The sequence below is a fragment of the Chenopodium quinoa genome, unplaced genomic scaffold (assembly GCF_001683475.1).
Source record: "Chenopodium quinoa cultivar QQ74 unplaced genomic scaffold, ASM168347v1, whole genome shotgun sequence".
Lineage (NCBI taxonomy): Eukaryota > Viridiplantae > Streptophyta > Magnoliopsida > Caryophyllales > Amaranthaceae > Chenopodium > Chenopodium quinoa.
Genome location: NW_018745003.1, coordinates 3,551,690 through 3,573,560, shown reverse-complemented (window position 1 = coordinate 3,573,560; position 21,871 = coordinate 3,551,690). Strand labels below are relative to the sequence as shown.

General features: G+C 31.9%; 1 protein-coding gene and 1 long non-coding RNA gene across 2 annotated transcripts; one reads left to right on the top strand and one right to left on the bottom strand.

The window, feature by feature from the left end:
- Positions 1–226: 226 nt before the first annotated feature.
- LOC110707648 lies at positions 227–2,159 on the top strand. Its single transcript, XR_002508576.1, has 3 exons — positions 227–1,099; positions 1,184–1,240; positions 1,867–2,159. It is a non-coding gene; the product is annotated as an uncharacterized LOC110707648 (long non-coding RNA).
- Positions 2,160–10,263: 8,104 nt separating this feature from the next.
- Positions 10,264–11,406, bottom strand: LOC110707951. Its single transcript, XM_021886036.1, has 2 exons — positions 10,938–11,406; positions 10,264–10,808 (listed from the first exon to the last, which is right to left on the bottom strand). The coding sequence occupies exons 1-2, from the start codon at positions 11,086–11,088 to the stop codon at positions 10,585–10,587; spliced, it is 375 nt and encodes a 124-aa protein (XP_021741728.1). The 5' UTR covers positions 11,089–11,406; the 3' UTR covers positions 10,264–10,584.
- Between the last annotated feature and the right edge of the window lie 10,465 nt (positions 11,407–21,871).

Sequence of the window (21,871 nt, the reverse complement as noted above, 5' to 3'; positions counted from 1 at the left end):
AAAACCTAAAACTCTACAATTTTTTCGATGTGGGTACCTTATTGGTCACAAGTATTATATATCATATTGCAATTACAATTGCTCTTAACGTAAGTAGGTTGGTTCGTACAGCCGTGCAGGGGTTGGCTTTTCACCCTTTCTAAAAGGTGGAAAAGTCTCTATCCGATAAAATAAATATGTTGCAATTATTTTAAAACCGATTAAATATTCTGTTTATTTTCGGGGTGTATCCTAGATTATTCTAAACTTGGGTATGCATGCATGATTGCAGGGAACAGTGAATAGAAATGCAAATATAACTATGGGAGTAGAAATGTAGGATGTTGTCATGTTGATGTGTTGTCTAAGCCCTATTGATTTTTGTAATTGCAATGTTGGTAGTTTGTTAATACTTTAAGGAAATTGAACATATAGGAAAATTGAAAATTTCCCAAAAATAAATAAAAATAAACAAAAGTAAAATAAACAAAAAAAAAAAAAGTAAAGGACCCATTTTGAACCCATGAACTTGTTGTACGAGGAAGTATTAATGCAGTTTTGTTATGCATTTGCAAATACATAACAAATATAAAAATATTAAAAAGTACGTGAAAGAGAGAGAAAGGAGCACTACTACAACTGTTGCAAAATCCAACGGTCAAAACAACAACGTTTCAACAAGGAATCGTTGTATTAAATAGTTTTAAAATTATACTGTAATATATGACAACTCTCCTTCTTAAACCATTGTTATAAGTAGATATCTTTAATAACGGATTATGAATAAGACAACGTTTTATATTTAACCGGTGTTAAAAGGAATAAAATTTTAATAATGGCCCATTGGTAAGTGTTGTTAAAGGGCCTTAGTAGCTTGACTAGCTTCTAGTAAAATTTCAATAAACTTTTTTCACTATGATTAAAAAAAAAAAAAAAAAAAAAAAAAAAAAAGGGTCTCCAATAAAACCAATCACAATAGAATTTGGCGGGCTCTCTACTTCTTTGCTTCCACTCTCCTTGTTTCTATCACGATCATATATAGAAGAAAAGAAGAAAAAAAAATCAAAAAATCAAATCTCACTTTTCTCTTTCCTCGTTCTGGTTTGCAAGACGTCTTTCTGTACGGTATTCTATTAATTCATCTTGATTTCTTAGGGTTTATTGTTTGAATCAAACTGATTGGAGTCTAATTTGATGTAATTAGGGAGGTTGAGATTACGATTTGTGGAATACATATCAGAAAATTTATCTGCGGACTTCGGTAAGTAATTCATATATTACTATTTTTTAAGCTTTCTTGATGTTTAATTTGTTTAATTTAAATTGCATATGACTTCATTGGCAAGAATCTGGGTAAATTGTTTCATGAAATTAGATGTCTGGTGAATCAATTTTGGTCGATTTACAATGATTAAGAGGATATGTATATATACATTGAAGCTAACACACTATTAATTTAATTTGTATTATCTTTGCTAGCTAATTCAAATTACTTTCTTAATCCATATTGAGATTTAGTTTCTTTGATTTGCATGTTGGTTTCCTTTCCAATTAAAAAAAGAAAATCCAATTCCATATTGATTTATTGGGATGATGTTTGGTACAGGAGGGATTTCATGAAAAAAATTTAATTGGAGCTTGGATTATTTAACTTGGCTTTGAATAATGTATACAATTTCAAGTGTATTTTTGTTTTTTCAATTTTAGGTAGTAGTTTATTTGTCAGTTCGTTCTTTAGACTGATATTTACTTCGTATATAGACTAATATTTGGTAAACATAGTTTAACAACTCTAATATAAGGTAACTTTATTGTAATGTTTTATGTTTATATTAAAAATTAACTATTGCTTTGATTATTGATTATAATTTATATCAATATGTGCAGTATTTTTCAGATTTTTTGTAGCCCAACTACAACACGGAAGAAATTGATGAAGTCAAAACTGAGTTGGCACGCCACTTTCTCACTTTGCTAGTTGATTTAGGAAGTTACAACCAATTGGTAGACAAATCAATATGTATATAATGTTTCTTAGATATCGTTAAAGTGAAGATTATGGCTGGTTTTACAATATGCGTACGTAGTTTCTGTTTTTCTATTGTAATTTGCAATGGAAATCGTGAAATTTATTGGTTTTTATTTTATATATATATAAAAATATCCATTTGGTTGCGTAATTTTAGTTGAGTTTGTATTTGTAGTCAAATAAAGTTCTTAGTTGATTAACAACAACAATTCAAGATCTTTATTTTAACAACAGTCATATTATTCACATTAACAACGATTAGAATATCAATTTTGACAGTGGTTAAATGGGTAGTCTAATGTTGTGAACACCATGCATTTAACAATGGTTAGAGTAATTGTTGTTATATGATACCCCCCTCTACAACAACGATTTCATCTACAACGGTTGTTGACCGTCGTCCATTGCTATTTTGGACCGTAGTCTATTGACACCATTGTGGTAGTGGAGGAGAGAGATAGGTAAGTGAGACCACTTTTAAATATACCACTGAAAGCTTATATAATACCATTGTTTATGTTGTGATATTATTTCTACACGCAGTTATTACCACTGAATGTTCAAGGTACTATTTGATCACCCAATGGTTGTATTGATCACCCAATTGAACTACTCTAAATTCACAATATGCATCTATGTGTAATTACACTCTTGCCTCTTATCTGTATTTCTCTATGCATAATGAAACTCCATTAGGACAAGCTCTTTGTTGTACGCCTAAAAGAGTAAAAGGGCTAATACTATTGGTTGTACAAGAGTTCTTTTTTGTGTTAGTGGTCCAAGTAAGGTATGGGCCTAAATATAAAAAATAGACTAAACATGATCACATGATCCAATAGATCTTATATGCTTATATGAGTTATATCTACTGTAGTTTTTTTTTTTTTTTTTTTTTTTTTTTTTTTTTTTTTTTTTTTTTTTACAATCTACTGTAGTTGTTAAGACTATTTAATGGATTAAGACATTATAAGTAGACCTGGAAATCCTGATCCATACCCGATGATCCGACCCAAATGACTCGACCCATGACCCAATATTGATCCAAAAACATTAACCCGAAACTCGAAATTGACCTGACCCGACCCATACTTGACTCGAAAATGGAGTTGACCCGATCTTGACCCGACACCCGAACTGATCCGACCCGAAATTGACCCGAAGTGTTTAACCCGAACAAACCCAATACCCGAAATGCCCCAAACTAAAATTACCTTATAATTGAACTTAAAATGTCTTGTACCAAAAGTAACTCAAATTGTTCATCCTCAACCGTAGCTAAGCTCATAAACTGAATTGATAGTTTTTATTATAACAATAACAAAATATATACTCCGTATAAAATTATTCATTTGAGCTTGATTCATAAATGAAACAACCCGAACATACTTGACCCGACCCAAATATATCCGACCAGAAATTGACCCGACCTAAACTCGACCCGATACCTAACCCGAAGTTGACCCAAAACCCGTATCGACCCGACCCAAATGTTAGCTGACCCGTAATGACCCGACCCAACCCGAATGACCCATTTGCCAGATCTAATTATAAGTTAGTAATGTGTCAAAAATAATGTGACTTCCGACCTTTTATGCCGACTACTTTCGAAGTTAAATTTAATAGTACTTCATATATACTCTGTACATTGTAATTTTAGCTTAGAAGAATTATTTAAATTTACATTCTAGCAATGTTTATGTTGTTTGCCTCTCTGTCATTTCGATCACCAGTAAGTGAACTGTCTGATGGTTTGAAAACTTATTCTGGCCAAACCAATTAGATTTATTTTTACCTCTCTGTCATTTCGATTAACATGAAAATATCACCATAGAAAAATGCGTTTATTGATGTGTCAAGCACTGAATTTGCCAAAAGACAACAGAATCAATTGGGTTTATTACATAAGAATTAGCATGATAATGTAAATTAGTAGCTAAAAACACAGTATTGACTTATATCCGTCTATATAAAAGGTTTTATATTAGTCTTCGAACCAAGAATTTAATTAAGAATATTTGGTCTCCAAATGAGTCCATTATCATGGCCTCCAAGGTGTAACAAACAGTAGAATTCTAGGCGGGTGTTAAACACTGCGCCGAGGGACATAAATGATGCAACCACTATGCAGGACTGCAGGAGTCATAAGATTTATACAATGCTAGTTTGTGGTAGGGTATCCCATAAGAAAATGCCCCGACAATAAACCTCCACAAGTAGAGGACTTGGCCTGGGTCATTAACTTGCCTTGAACAGTAATATGTAAATGGACCCTCATATACTTCATGTCTTACCTGTAACATTACTAATATAAGAATTATTTGTCATTCTTAGAATGCTACCTATTTTATTAATAATTATTCAAAAGAAATATAAACATTATAAAACTAATAATAAGGGGGGAGAAAAATGTGAGTTATGATTTTGTTATGAAATGTGACAAAGGTGTAAAGATATAACTACTTTGAGGTTGGGTTTTGTGGTCATTAGTCTCATCACATGGGTTTTGTCAGGCTAGGGGGGAAGGGCAAGTGGATCAATTACAAGACAATATTTCATCGTCTTAAATCTTGTTCCTCTTTAATTATTATGGAAAAGTTATTTAGTCAAACAAATAATTAATAAAGTATGGATTAATGTTTTGCAAATCTCACTTATAGAAAAGTTTGTTAAGCAAAGCACCTTTGGATAAAACAAGTGAATACTCGTAATATGCATGCATGTCAGCTAATTTGGTTAATTAAACTATTACTATGGAATATAGATATATATTGAATTTCTTTTACATTAATCATTATCTTTTATAGCTCTTTTTACACCAAAATAATATTTTGTAATAGATAATACAAAAAAAAGGAAAAAAAAAAACATTACTCATTTCGTTGGAAAGGAATGTTTTTATATAATAGGAAGTTTGGATCAAAATTAATACATACATGAATAATGAAAAAGCTAAGTCAAATCGGCGAATCATATACAAGATATAGATAGGTTCATTTTTATATGTTGAAAATGTAAATAATATTATTGGGTGGTACAGTTTATCAACAAAATTTTACAACCAGTAATTTTATTTACTACTGTATACATTAGTGTTTTTGAATTTGAATCATAAAAGTATAAAACATTGCAATAATTTTCAATGTCAAACACGCAAATGTAAGGAGAAAAAATGGGAGTACAAACAAGTGATAGAATCCCATAATCAATGAAGTTTGAAATTGAAAGAATTAAGGACAAAAATATGGTTGAATTTATTTATTTTGTACGTGAGACAATTATATGAAAGCAATTTTTAATACATATTCTGTAGACATATTAGAGTGTGACCTTTTTTTTTTCTACCTTTATATCTCTATAAATAATCAGTTTTGTAGTCCATCTATCTAAATTTATAATTGTTATTAATTAAAAATAAATAAATAAGTTCGTCTTCTTCTACCGTTCTACGTGTTGCATGTTCTTCTTGAGTGATTTGTGTCCAATTCCTCTTGGCCACGTGTCCTATTTCTGTACAAAATCAAAGTGGAAGGCATGACATATTTTTCAATAAAAAAATAGAAAATTGTACTATAATGTGTTTCCAAAATGAACGTGTATAAATTTAATTAGTGGATTTGATCCAATGCACACTTTCTTAGAAACTACGGGATTATTTGTTTTTATAAGACAAATTTAGAATCATTTGGTAAGCTACTCTTTACAATGACTTTATGTGAAGTTTCTTTTCATATTATGTTATTTCGTATATCTAATTGAAATTAAGTACAGTAGATTTAATGAGAAATGAAACTGGCCTCATCTCTTCGATATAAAGTGTCGACTTAAGCTATGTTCACGGTTTAGTTCACTAAAAAGATATATATATATATACACTTGGTGCAAGGTGCATCCCAGCCTTCAAGGGTATATTTTTTATTTTTTTTCTCATTTAATAATTTTTTTTTTCTCATTTTAAAATCTTAAAATGAAAAAAAAGAAAAAAAAAAAAAAAAAAAAAAGAAGCAACTTAGGTGCACTACCTATCTTTATATATGATCTTTGCTTTAGAATTGAAAAGGGATTTTTATAAGAGATAATATAGTATAAAAGTTAATCTTGAAGTTCAACTAGGCCAGTTCATAAGATTAATCTTTTGGTTAAGTTGCTCTTTAACATAGTACCAAGAATCAACATGATATGAGATAGGTTATATGGGTTTTGGAGGGATGATGGAATATAATTAAAAACAAATCTCGTGTTTTAAGTTTTAACCATCAATTTTATCTTTTTGTTGAAATCAAAAGAATTATACTACACTAAAAAGCTAGACCATAATAATAAAACATATACGAAGTAGTTATTAAAATATATCACGAGGATTTCAAGAAAATATAAAAGTTAAAAATTACATGGACCTACTTGTGCAAACACATGGATACACATGGGGTCTCATGTACTCGTATAGGTTAATTGTCACCCTTGACATATTTCTTCACATGTAAATATGTAAGTATTTAATCGACCACAATGCATATATGCTTCGTATATAAATTAAAGAAGTCGATCTATAAGTAATTAATAGTTTATTACTCTAAAACTATACAATAAGCATATGAAACTTAATGAATGGCTTTTTTAGGTGATGCATGCATGATTAAACTATTATCAATTTCAGTTGTCAAATTTACTTCTTAGAGGATTGCAATCTAAATTGATAATTACCTTGTATTCAATTCTAGTTGCTTTTGATGCAAATTTTGTTAGAATTTAATCACGTTGGGTCAATCTTTATTATAAATCCGTTTTTTAAGGATTACCCTACATAATTCAATTAATTTAACCTGGGATAAGTTGTGCACATGAGTTGGCTAGCATGTGCATATGATTGAAGAGCAAATAAGCGAGAGATCAAGGGGAAAAACTTACCAAAAGTGGTATGAAACAAACGCAATAATGGGACAATCCAAAATAATACGAAGCATAAATTTTGAATGAACGAAGAAACATATGCTATTAAAATTAGATCGTAGATCTTTAATCTGTATGTGCAAAAGCTCAATAATGTTAGTTTATAGAATAAGAATTTCACGAGAAAATGGGAGCTGCGCTGCATGCCTACATCTCCTGCATGTAATAATAATGTTAGAGTGATCTCTTCGTACCATTATTTATGCAAAAGTTGTGCTGACCAAGTACGTAGCACTCACTATTATCTTTTGACAACTCGTGGAATTAAATTAAATTTACACCGTACCAATTATCATTTACCAAGTTACATTATGCATAATATAAAGATGTAATGCAAATCATTTGAAAAGAATTAAATATTTATTAATTAAAGTACAAAATATAAAAAGGCAATAATCTCATTGGTCATCGCCTAAAAAAGAAGAAGAAAAAAGGGACAAAATCAAAGAAAAGTTCCTTAACCCACTACACTCTCAAATAAAGTAGGGATAAGGGTGGTATAGATTTTTCCCGACATCTATGATAATTGCCTTAAGATGCAAATAAATTAGATTGGTTTTTTTAAAAAAAAATATTCAATTATGCTCTATACTCCGTATTATTTATAAAATAATTTAGACTTTAATTATTATAATTATATTAGATAACTAGGTAATTCCCGTATGATGCATGATTATAATTAATCTTTCTTGTAAAATATATTTTGTCGCATTAAATTGTATAAGAAGATTATAATTAGATATAAATAAAAATAAATTTACATTTAAGGAAATTAATAAAAAAAAATTGAAACTATAATCAAACATCAAACAAATTAGGTATGTAAAACTATAATTTAAGAGAAAAACTTGGTTAATTGAATATATACACTTAAAGTGTAGATAAAAAAAATCATTAATAATTGATGACATTATATAGAGAATTGGAGAGAAAATTTTTAATGTATGAGAATGACACGTAGGATAGTTTGAGTTTTGATGATGTTAGTAATATTTTGTTTTAGTAATAGTTAATAGAAATCAAGTAAAAAATAAGAGATCAAGTACATGTAAATGATCGTATCTCAAGTTCAGAAATTGTCATATCCAATCCAAAATCTCATTCAGGTTGTTTATAATTTTTTATTGGCTGAATTGATTGGAGTATTATGTAAAAAAAAAACCTATTGTATTTATAAATAAAAATTTTGAATATTAAAAAATCTCACAACATGATATATATGATAAGAATAATTATACGAACATACATTATGTGATGATATGTTTATAACAAGCTATTAATATTCCTTGATCTCACAACTAACATCATCACATCCTAATTTGAAGTATCAAGTATGGAGTATCACTGATCCACAATTATTTCATCATTTGATTGATAATAATAGCCAAACGATACTCATGTTACAAAAAAGAATCACAATAATTCATTATTTGGTACAAGTTTGGATAAACATTAAATTTGAAATTTTTAATCTTATAGTATAAATATGTTTGTGAAATTTTGTTTGATTTGTATTGTCAATCTGTACATCATATACGGAATTGTATATAGTTTTAGGTCTTGTTTGGCAAATGGTTGTTCGCGGTTGACGATTGGCTGGTTTATTTGGCTAGTTCACTTGGCATGTTTGACCAACTGGAATATTTCACTGTTTATAATGGCTTTTGAAATTGGTTGTTTAAGCTGGCTATTTATAAAAGTGTTTGGTTAATTTAGTTGTTGGCTGTTTATTAGATAATTTGTAGGCCAACAAGCCAACAAAAAAGGCTACTCAAAGCAGCTTTTTCATTTTGGCTTAAAAGCCAATTTTTTCTCTAAATGAAAAGTTAATTACCAAACACTTTTTTTGGCTGTTTGACCACATAAAAAAGCCATCAAAAAGCCATTTACCAAACATGACCTTAGACTAAATTGGATTAAAATAATTCAATTTATATAAGTATTTTTTTATAATCAAAATAAAACATTACATACCCTACTATGGAGCATTGTTTATGTTGGCCAACAATCGGTCAATCATCATGTGTTTTAGCATTCTCACCAAATAATATAATTCAAAAAAATTAGGATAATGAGACATGCCACCAAAGTGTAGGGTTAAAAGAAGCATCTTATGTTATTAAATTATCTAATATGGCCCCAAAAATTACTCCTCTACAATTTCAATTGTTACAGGAGTAGCATTTTTAATGTAACTTCCCATGTTGTATCAAGTTAAATAATACTTTTATGATGTTAAATCTAATTATATGATAATCCAAATCAGCTAAGACTTTTTTTAAAGGCCAACTCACCTAGCTAATTTGAAAAATAAAAATGGATTATTAGATGTTTTCACATTTGAAAGTTAAAATATTGCTTATAGCTCTAATTGTATGAATAACATATTCATATCCCTTTTTCTAAGAATGAAAATGAATAATACCCTTAGCTTGTACTCACTCTGTCCTTTTATTTTTGCCCCATTTGACTATACACGGTCTCTAAGACACGTGTTAAAACGTTTATATCTCCATTTTCATATGCGTAAAAATTATAAAAAATTGATATTAATTAAATTTACAATGAGACGAACCAAACAAGATTCCACATGACTATATTTCCTTTAGTAGAACAACGGAAATCTATAATCAAAATTTTCTAAGTTTGACCCATATTGTGGCAATGGAGCAAAAGAATAGGGACTGAGGGAGTATGTTGAACGGCACTTCACACAATTTTTCATAGGTTCTTTTTCAATTGTAATTTTCAGAATTTTACATTATTCACATGACCTGTGTTATATTTGGATTTAGAGAGTATGTGAATTGTGTAAATATCAATATTTTTAAAATAAATTTGACCAACTTTATTTGACCTTGGAAATAATAATATAGTCACATTAAACAATTCGCCTCTATAGTAAATGAGAGGAAATAATTGTCACGTTAAATAGCTCGCATCTAGTTAATGAGTGGAAATTTGGAAATAATAGTCATGTTGATACTTTTACGTACACGTTATTCATGGTTTGTGAAATGTGGAGTAACCAGTGTCTAGATTCAAGTTGTGGTAAACTTATTGAAATTACACTCCGCCATTATTATAGAGGTTCAGTTAACAAAATACAGGGAAAATATTAGAAAAAGAATGGAAAATAAATTAAAGAGTGGAGTACAATTTGGACTAGTCAAAACTAACCTACTAAAAACGTCAACTTTTACAAAGCAAGGAAAGAAATCATGCAGTTTTACCTCATCATCATCATTATTTGATCATATTATTTTCATCAAAAAGATAAAAATTCTCATATATAAAAAATACACGTATAATACAAACTTCATTAAAGATTCACCCTTTTTTATAATTCTCGATGAACAATTACAAAGAGTACTTAAATAATTACAATTTTGGGAATCAATCTCTACGATGTTCATTAGAATTCCAAATCAAAAACCCAAAAACTTGATTAGCAAGTTAATCAAACTCTCCCTCTTTTTCTCACTGTAAAACTCCTAAAAGTGGGTAATTCATACATTTTTTTTTCACCCACCAAACAAGAAAAATAAATATTTGTACAAATATTTCACAACTACTATAAATTAATTAATTAGACAAAAGTCTAATCAAATTACAACTAATTAATAAGATTATGTAACTCGATGAATCACACGATCTCTAATAATTCCTTGGTAAAGAGCAGCTCGATTAGCAGGCATTAATCTCTTATTTTTATCACTATTTTCAACTTTATTAATCTTTCTTAAAATATTATTACTATGTTGCCTCCTAAATTCCTCATTATCTCTTCTTGGATCCACAACATCTTCTGCAAATCTCACCCTTTTTTTCTTCTTTTCACCCTTTCTTTCACCTGTTTTCATAATTTCCCACATTCAATTTTACTATAATCAATCAAATTTAAAATGAAAAAAATTACAAAAAACAGAGGGGAAAAAACAGGGGAAAAACAGAGTATAAGAAAAAATTGATGAAAAATTACCTGAAGAAAGACAAGGACGAAGAATTGGAATGGAGTTGACTTGAAATTGAGAAGGAGGAGATTTTTGAAGGCGAAAAGCTAAGAGAATAACAGTACCAGCAGCCATGGCAGTAGCCAAGAAAACACCTTGAGAACAGAGGATGGAAGACATTGATGATAAAAATGGAGTTTTTTTAGAGAGAGAAAATGTGGGGAAGAGAGAGAAAGTGAAAATAAATAAAAAGAGGGTGAAAGAACTCTCAACCAATTCCAAAAGACAGAGTCTTGGAAAATAAGGGTAATAAATTTATATAATAAGGTTGTGTATAATATGAACAAGAAAGAAAAAAGGAGGAAAATTATTGTTTTTTAATTTTTATTTTTTTGATTTAAAATAAAAAGGGGGTTATAAAAGAGAAATTATTGAATTGGGTTTTTGGGGGTGGGTGGTAAGTGGTACTAGTAGCTACTAGTCTTTGCTTTGTTGTTCTTTCGAGACCTAGTCTAATGTGGATTATGTAATTAAAAAAAATGATTAGAAATTAAATAAATTTGAGGAATATATTTTTAATAATGTTGTTATGTGAATAGGTGTTGGTCAATTTTTTAAAAGTATATAATGTTGGTACTTTTAATCATTTTATGCTGTTATTATTAATTTTTTTTATTAGATGAGTGATTAAGAGTTTTAAAACCACGTCATGATTTTAGCTTTTTAGATAATACTCTGTAATATGTTTCTATGTTTATAAGTGAACTCCTTAAATGCGTCAAAGAGACCCCTAAAAAGCTTGATTTGTTACCAATATTGATGATCTACTAATGAGTCACACTGTGTCATACTATGTTTTAATAATATAAAATGGATGTGTTAATTCGGGCCATCTTTCGAGTTCGGTTCAAATATGTAATTGAAGTGGATTGATCTTTTTGTATTTGAGTCATACTCGTACTAAATTAGGAGATCGAAGTATATATGAATTAAGAAAAATACAAGAAAATTCTCTTCAAGGTGTGTTATTGGGAGGAACTGACCTCATACCTTCCGCTAGGAAGTCAATTTTGTTAGTCAACTCACCCAACTTCCATTCCTATAGTTTGAATACTACGAGAAGATAAAATTTTCTAATCACAAGAAAAAAATTAATTGAAAATTTAGTAATTTAATCAACCTCAATTTTCTTTCTTGTTTTGAGCGCTTTCCCCTACTTTCTTTGCAATAAGCTAAATCGACATAATTAAATTAATTGATTAGTTGTGTATTGAATTTACAAGGTATAATAGTATCTGGAGTTGCGTAATACATAGAATATGCAATGTACATGTGAATTCTAGTTTGACGATGAAAATATGCATGACTTTTTTGGGTCATATTTTAACAGTTTCTACCTAATTAGTGATAGAAAGTTAGATATGCATAAATGGATATATCTTTATTGCTAACTACTACTCGTAGCGAGGAATTTCATCATTAGGCATGCCATGCATGCAAATTTATTTAATATTGCATTTTTTAAATTTTTTATTTTTATTATTGTATTATTTTTATTTGCATACAATTGCAAGTATGAAGTATTGATATAATATGTTATACGTAATGCTACTTCTTTATTTGTTTCAATGACAAAACAAGACATGCATACAACCTCAATTCCTTTTAACCTTATTGATTGGACACATCGATCTCTAAAAGCCACATGATAGAGTAATTGTACTGAGTAAAAAACAACGGATATAGTAGTGTAAAATGATATTTTTAGAGGTAGGGGATATGTTGTATTCCTTTCTGTTGATCTATAGAGTAATACAATAGTTTAGGTTTGCACTCACTTTGAGAACAGGAGCCCCTTATATCATAAAAGTTGTTGAAAGGTTGAACTATATTCGCACTAAAAAAAAGTAAAACAAAAAAGGTTGAAGTAACGTTAATTTGACTAGAAAGAATATTCGAAATTCACCATCACAAATTCACAATTGCAACTAAATATTTCTCTTAATGGAAAAAAAAAGAACTCCAATATTACATACTTTGTAAATACTTTATCTGTTCCTATTTTTTTTTTTTGCCCCATTTGACTTTTCACGGTCTCTAATATGCATCTTAAAACGTATATAACTCTAATTTTATATGCGTAAAAATTTATAAAAAATTGATATTAATAAAATATACAATGAGATAAATCCATCAAGACTCCACTTGAGTATATTATCTATTATAGATTATTGAGAATTTACCGTCAAAATTTTTGAAGTTTAACCCCATTATTTACTAAGGGGCAAAAAAAATAGGGACAAAGGGAGTAGTAGAGTAGCTATGCTAGCTAGGTGATAAATTGAATGTGAAAGCCACATGATAAATTGATTATTGATTGGTGAGAAGTGGTCGTTTGTGAAAGGGGCATATTTGTTGAGTTGAATGCGAAAAGAGCATGTGCAAGGCAAGAAACGCTTAACTACGATGTTTCAAGTGTCATTGGCTTCCTTTTCAAAACGTCAAGAATCTTAGGATAGACTGGATTTATGATATATGTCGAGACTTAATAATCACATTAATAGTGTAATTTTGAATAGAAGTATGATTAGGGGTGTCAACGGGGCGGGGCGGGGCGGATTTTGGCATTCCCATCCCCATCCCCGCCTCACATTTTCATCCCCATCCCCATCCCCATCCCCATGTCGGGTTTGAAAATAATCCCCGTCCCCGCCCCGGCGGGTCCAACTCTAAAACCACCCCCGCCCCATCCCCGTCCCCGCCCCATACCCGCCAAACCCCCACCCCATACCCGCCAAACCCCCGCCCCATCCCCGCCAATTCCCCGCCCCATACCCGCCAACTAAGTATTGAGAAAAGCAACTGTCTTTCAAGTTTCAAGTGTCAACTGAAACCCTGCAGACTCCATAGTAGACTAATGAAAAAGTAGCAGTGCATACAAATCCCATTAACTCAAATCCAACAAAAACCACTGCAAGATCAACCATTTTAAAAATAACCATTTTAAAAAAAAAAACACTAACTCCAAATTGTCCAAAGTCCAAATATTAAAAATAACTACAAGTCTACAAATATTCAAATACATAACAAGAAATTCATTAGGCCTTGAATTATTCGGTGCAAAGTCCACTTGTTCCAGAATCGATATCACATGTTTCAAATCCTTCCTCTAATTCTCCCACTAATTTAGCATATTCATCATCCTTAAATTCTCCACAATCTGCAAATACAATGTGAATTAATTAAAATAAATAAATAAATAATATTATTAATCAAATAAAATTTTATTTTAGCTATTTACTTTTAGAAGCAGCCCATATCCAATTTTGAGTACACATCAAAGCTTCTACAGCTTCCGGTAAAAGCCGACTACGATAAGGATTAAGAACCCGACCACTTGTGCTAAATGCGGACTCTGATGCAACAGTAGAAACAGGAATGCTCAATATATCTCGTGCTATTTGCTGAAGAATGGGATATGTGCCTCCATTTGTCTTCCACCAGTTAAGAATATCAAAATCTTGGACTAGAGGCACATTAGCAGCATCTAAATACTTATCCAAATCTGATATATCATGACTTGAGTCCTTATCTTGTTGTAAAAATTCAGCAAATTCTTGCATAAAGGTCTCTTCATTGGATTTGCTACTACTACCCAAATCAAAATCTTGTTGGTTGCTACTACCTTGAGTTTTACCCATCTTAGACCCATATTCATCAACCAATCTTCGTAGAAGATCACTAATTCTACGAACCTCAATTTCAAAGTCATGCTCATCAAAAATTTTTGCAAAATAAAAGCGAATAAGAGCCATTTTGTATCTAGGATCTAGTATTGTTGCCACTCCCATTAAGCCATTCACACTAGCCCAATACTTGTTATATTTTTGTAACATAATGTCGGCCATTTTCCTTACATAATCATGAGGAGATAAAAGCCAACCAGAAATAGCAATTCTCAAAGCACAAATTTTAGGAAAATAAAGATTGGCCGTAGGGTAATTTGTTCCTGAAAAACTAAGGGTAGTTTTACTAAACACTTCCAAATGTTCACATATTTTCTCAACTTTTTCCCAATCTTCAGGGGTCGGTGGATTCTTATATAAATTATTACGAGCACTTAAAACAACAAACACTTCTTTATAACTAGTAGCAATAGAAAGCATTTCATAAGTAGAATTCCACCGGGTTTTGCAATCAAGTGCTAACTTTCTACTACACTCAGGAGTTATTTGCTTAGCCACTTGTTCAAACCTTTGTACTCTCTTATCAGAAGCAGTCCAAAACACAACACTATCCCTAATTCTTTGAACACCATTTGATACCACAGCACTTAAACCATCTTGAACAATCAAATTTAATATGTGAGCACAACAACGCATATGAAAAAAATCACCTCGCAATAAAAGTGAGCCATATGGAAACACTCCTTTCAAAATTTCCATCATTGCATCATTAGTTGAACAATTATCCACGGTTATAGAAGACAACCTAAGATCAAGATTCCATGATTGAATGCTTTCTTTCAAAGCATCAGCAAGAACCTCAGCAGTATGAGGGGCGGGGACATATAAAAACCTACCAAAACCAATGAAAATAACATATATTATTTGTCTATTCAATACTATTGTGGATATATGGGCTCATTATTATCATCCATCATCACAACTTATAATTCTTATGATTTTAAAATTCACACAAAAAACTATAGCAATACAAAGACAACCAAAAAAAAATAAACAAGTTATAAGTAACCAGAAAACAATACCTTATGATCCGACTTTGCAACTTCCATGTATTATCAATAAAATGTGAGGTGACCGCCATATAACCTTTTCTCTGGTTGTCAGCTGTCCACATGTCAGTAGTTAAGGCAATCTTACCCTTTGCTTTCCTCAACAAGGTTGCAACATTCTCCTTCTCAAGCTCATATCTTTTCATAATATCTTTTCTAGTTGTGTTGCGAGACGGCACTTTAAATCCAGGTTGGAGTGTCTTGCTATATTTTCTAAAACCAATATGCTCAACCATGCTAATTGGATACTCATGCAAAATAATCATCTCTGCCAAGTCTCTTCTTCCATCTTCTTGGTGGAATTCGTAAGGAGCCAATGTCATCGTGTCATTCTTATCATTCAAGTTTTTTTTTGTACCAAACATTCTTGTTTGTCGAAGATCTTGACATACTCTCTTTGGACATATTTTTATATGATCTTTCAAATGAGTAGTTCCTGCTTTTGACCCACCAGCAAGTAGCTTGGAGCAATGGTTGCACTCAGCTTTTATCACATCCCCAACTCTCTTTCTCTTAAAATCAGACCACACTGCCGAAGTATGCCTACTAGTAATTGGTAGGAGAGAAGGATCGGAATTAGTCTCTAGAGGACTTTCATCATCATCTATTGCAATTGGAGTATTACTAGCGGAAGTGGGAACACTAGCGTTATTTGACATCTCAGACAAATTCTCCCCTGTAAAAATTAAATAAAGACAATTAATGCCGAGAAAATGTGTACAAATTTGCAAGGACCTTGATCACATTCCATTTAATTTGCATTCTAATGGCAATCATAGAATTAGGTTCATTAAAAATTCTTACAAATTTCCAAAAGATTTTCATTATGACAAATACTATTTCAAAGGATGCATCCAATAGAAGCAGATATCAGAATATACCAATGTCAGACAGAAATCTCTTTCATCACATTCATCATTAAATCATTTTCATCTTCAAGTGCCCTGTTCATTGCTTACCTGCTCACTCTTTCTCCTCTAGAAAACCACTCAAACTTAGTAATCTAGCATATCACTTGAATTTTACTTTACGTCTTACCTTAATCATTTTCATCTTATAAATTGAAACTGACACCTTAATCAAGTTCTGGACTTTCGGGTGTTGAATACAAAGGGATCTTTATATGAATTATCAGCATTAAGACATCTTAAAGGTCTTTGATAAGGGTGTAGCAGAGTTTTAATAAGTTCAGACCAATGGTCTTTGATACATCCTTGTGGAGGAAACCTCCTGATGACCTGAATGATTATACTATCTTAAGTCATTATAGTGCATTAGTGCATGTCAATCCTACACAAAACACATTACAGTCTTCAAACACAAACCATTCAAAGAATTGTTAAATAAGAATTTAGCTTCATTTTATTATCATCTAGGAGTCAAATATAAGCTAGACCATACTTAAATATGAATAAGCCTGTTGATTATAGATAACTACTAGTTCGCACACATATATGATTCAAACCACAATATAATACACCATGAACACCCAAACAACATAGCAACACAGCAATTCGAGACACATTAAAATAATAGTAACACTTACATTTTCTCGGCATTTGGACAAAATAAAAAAACAGTGTGTTAAGTTAGTGTGTACTACAGAGATTGATCTTAGTAAATGAATTAAATAAAAAAAAAAGTAACTAAATCTATAATGATCGAATAAGTGGTCAAATGACATAATCCGAATTTAGTTATCACACATAAGCTAAAATAATAAACAATTTCTGGGAAACGGGGCAAAGGGTAACCACTCACTCACCGTCTCTTAAACGAATAATTCACCACCAACAATCAGTGTTCTAGCAAATTAATCACCTCCATATAGATCAAAGCAAACCACTAATTAAAACCCAAAAAGGGCTACAAATCCTAATTCATGCAGTCTTTAAACAGCATTAAACCATTAATCATTCTTATCTTTGTACATTATTCAGTCAAAATCATATTTTCCAGGACCAATTAATGACTCTTTTAGCTAAATTGAAAACTAATGAAAAGTACTCATTCTGAATACTTTTTCTGATCAAAATTTGACCAGCACATACGAATTGAAACAAGAAACTCAGCTTACAATCACAACAACACCACACAAATGCAACAATTAGGAGTGTTTCAAGAATGAACCAAACCAAATTACAAATTAAAGTCACACCGAACAGAAATCAACGGCAACAAATGTTCTAATTTATAGCAAAGTACTAATGTAAAATTGTTAGAATGGTAATTTAAGGAGGTGTATATGAGCAATATGGCAATTGAAAAAAAAAAGTTCAATAATTGCATTAGATTGAAAGTATCATACAAATATAACACGAAACCCTAGCTCAATCAAATGAAATATTGAAAACCGCAATCGAACAAATCATAAATAAAAGACGAATCACATACTTTCAATCGAAAACCCAATTAAGAAATTCTTAATTGAACATATTGAATTAAGAAAACTCAAAGATAATAATGCGAAAACGTTTACCTAAATTGAATGAGTTGCAGCCTTGCAAGATCGAGGTTGAAGAAGAAGGATCGAAGAGATTTGATTGCAGACGAGGACCACGAGGTTGAAGAAGAAGGATCGAAGAGATTTGATTGCAGACGAGGACCACGAGGTTGAAGAAGAAGGATCGAAGAGATTTGATTGCAGACGAGGACCACGAGGTTGAAGAAGAAGGATCGAAGAGAGGGGTTTGAGGCTTGAGGAAGAGATTCAGCGCTTGAGAGTTGAGACTGTGAGAGGAGAGAGTGAGGCAGTGAGGTGAGGCTAGGGTTTTTGTTTTGAGAATGAGTGAATGACTGAATGAGGGTGGGTATTGGGTAAGTGGGTTTCGTGTCTTATGCGGGTATGGGGTGGGTATAAAGCGGGTATGGGTCGGGTATGGAGTGGGTCAGGCGGGGCGGGGCGGGTACGGGGTGGGTCAGGCGGGGCAGGGCGGGGCGGGTATGGGGCGGGTCTGGGCGGGGCGGGTATTACATAACAACCATCCCCGCCCCATCACCCATGGCGGGTATGGATTTTAGACCCATCCCCGCCCCGCGACCCGCCAAAGCTAGACCCATCCCCGCCCCATCGGGGCGGGGATGGGGCGGGTCTCCTACTAGACCCGCCCCAGTGACATCCCTAAGTATGATAACACTAAGGGGTCGTTTGATTCGCACAGGGTAAATAGAATGAAATGAACAAAGGGATTGAAAGAGAATGGAGTGAAAAACCATTCCATGTAGTATGTTGTTTGTTTTTAAAAAACAAAGGGAATTACTACCACCACACCACCAACAACAACACCACCACGCAACCCCCTATTTCTTCAATTTCCCACTTCTCCAGCCACTCCACCGCCCAAACACTACCTCGTCGGAATTCGCCGGAGCTCGTCGCACTTCTTCTTCTCTATCTCATCTCCTATTTTCATGGCCGCCATCATCATCATCATCGTTTTCATCATCACCATCATCTTCATTATCATCATCAAACAATCGACCTTCAGTTTCATCGAATACAACAACATTGATCAACTTCAACAATGTTTAGGATTGTTCTTCGAATTTTAGGTTCAATTATTGTAATTATGATTGAGATTGTTCATCGAATGTTGCTTTGGTTTCTAGGGTTTCCGCGAGACAACTGAATTCAATGGAGGATTTTTCTACAGTTATAGATGGAAATGGGTGGTCGGCAAGTGGCGTGGGAGGGGCGGCAAGGTGGTTGGGTGGTGGCTGTGCGGTGTGGGTAGGGTAGAAAAGTGGTGGTTGGTGTGGGTATGGTGGTGCAATGGTGGCTAAGGAAAGGGAATGGAAAAGGCTAGGGGGGTGGAGGAATCAATGTTGACTAATTTTGGGTAAACTCAAAAATAAAAATGGGTAAAATGAATGATTAACAGTGACAAACAAACAACAACAAAAGGAATGAGACATGTTCATTTCCTTTCCCTTTGATTATTAACCCCAATCAAACGGCCCCTCAATTACTCTTATATTTCTCCAGGTTTATGATTACAATATTTCAAATTTTCAATATTAATGGTGGAGCGTAAATCTCAAGTAGGAAGGCCAATAATAATGAATCTTAACTCTAAAGCCAAAAGTTAATTGTTTCCAACTGGCCTTTGCCGCATTGTTTAGGCAAATTTAACTAGTCAAACCAAAAGGGCAATATTAGTCCTATTGGACACTCCCATCCACTCCTATATGCAATACTATATTTTTTAATTAAAATCAATTTATTAACAAAGTATAAACAGAATGTTATAATAAAATTCAAAATTACATTCAAACTGATCAATTAAAACAATTTATATCAATAAATTATATAGTAATATTGTTGTATTTGTGAAACGATGTATCTGCATAACCTTTTTCATATCGTTGTTTGATACAAAATTTCATGAGTGATTCAATTGTCGTAGTCCTAGGGGTGGCAAAAGTTAAAAATTTGACCTTGTATAACAATAATTGATGGTGTAATGGCCCATGAATGTCGTTAGTATGTCACCAGTCAGTAGTCACTACCCGTAAAACAAGTGGTATTGAGAATATATTTGCCGTTATATTCCGTTATTTGCCTGGTTATCATAGTATCTTAACCATAATTATTGCCGTTAAATTTCAGAATAGTTGTCGTTATGCACGTAGACATAATAGTATACTAGGGTACTTATGTAATAGACATAATAGTACGTCTTTTTCTCTCCAAAATTTTAAGTTTGTAAATAAAATAAAGTATACAACAAATAAAATACTTCGTATACATCATGCATTCATGCTGATATCATATGAATATATATAATGATGTTCTAATTGCAATGTCATTACCCACTGAACAAATTTTTATTTTTGTAATCACACATAAACTCCAGAAAACTCTTACGTACAAGTTGGTTACCACCTTTAGGAGGAAAGAGATTGGTGGGAGTAGATCAAGTTTTACAAGTATTAAATTTCATTTTGTTGTGTTGGAGAGGTTCATTTTGGTGTATTGGAAGGGAGAGCCATTAGAGCAATGATTAATCCGAGATTCAATCTCAAATCTTACATATCATATACTATTATCTCTTAAAAGTCTATTCAATTAATTTAGTTGACATTCATAAAAATATATTAAATTTAGTACTCGTATTAATCAATAGTATGTCATTTAAATGTAGTGCTAGAAATGCACACACTTATATATATACAAGCATAAGGTGTCAAAACTTGACCTGACCCGAAAAATCCGATTCAGATTTTGACTCGCATGAACATAATAATAACATGATTCAAGTTTGAAATTAGACCTACCCGACCGGATATTACTGAACCCCATTCAGACATTCGATTTGACCCTCTTGATGCATTACATAATACATATTGGCTCAGCTTGTATAAAAGAGTCAAAAGTTAGTCTTTGGGTGTAAATCCCCTTAGACGTAATTGTAAATAAGTTTCATTCCACCGTAAATAATTAAAGATGACTTTTGAAGCAACAAGTAAGTAAACATAAATAAATGGGGCAAAGCCAGATACATATTTTATCAAGATCCACCCATATCTTTAAGTTATAATTGGCAGCAATCCTTCCAATTCATACTCTTTTTTATATTCCTCGTTTCGTCCATCTCTTTATAAGGATGGGGTAGAAGTCAGATTAGTTTTGGAATTGAAAAATAATTTATCACTTCTGAAAAAGAGCAGAAGTTTAAACTTCTGGAAAAGCATAACTTCTACAAGTGGGTGTTTATTTGACTTTCAAGTATGTTTTTTTTGGTGCAAATTTGACTTTCAAGTATGGGAAGGCTATTATTGGTTAGTGTTGATGTTAAGGTATTTTAAAGTCAATTCACAAGTGCTAGAAATTCAGTTCTCATTAGTCATTTTAGACATCAAAGGAAGACCAATTCAAAGCCCATATTCTTGTTGGTCCCAAATCCCAATATTAATGATGTATATGGGTAATTCACTTGGTTGCCAATAGCCATCTTGACTTCGTATCAAATACGGGTACGAATCATACATACCCGTATTTTATATGTATTGGAGAATTTGTTGAGCTAGTTATTTTAAAAATTACTTCGTATTAATTTTAATTTACTGTTAATCGCTTTGTTATTGTTATTTTTTTTTTCTTTTCATTTTTAATGGTTTTTATCTTATTTGTAGAATTAGACTCAATTTCTATCAAACTGTAATAAT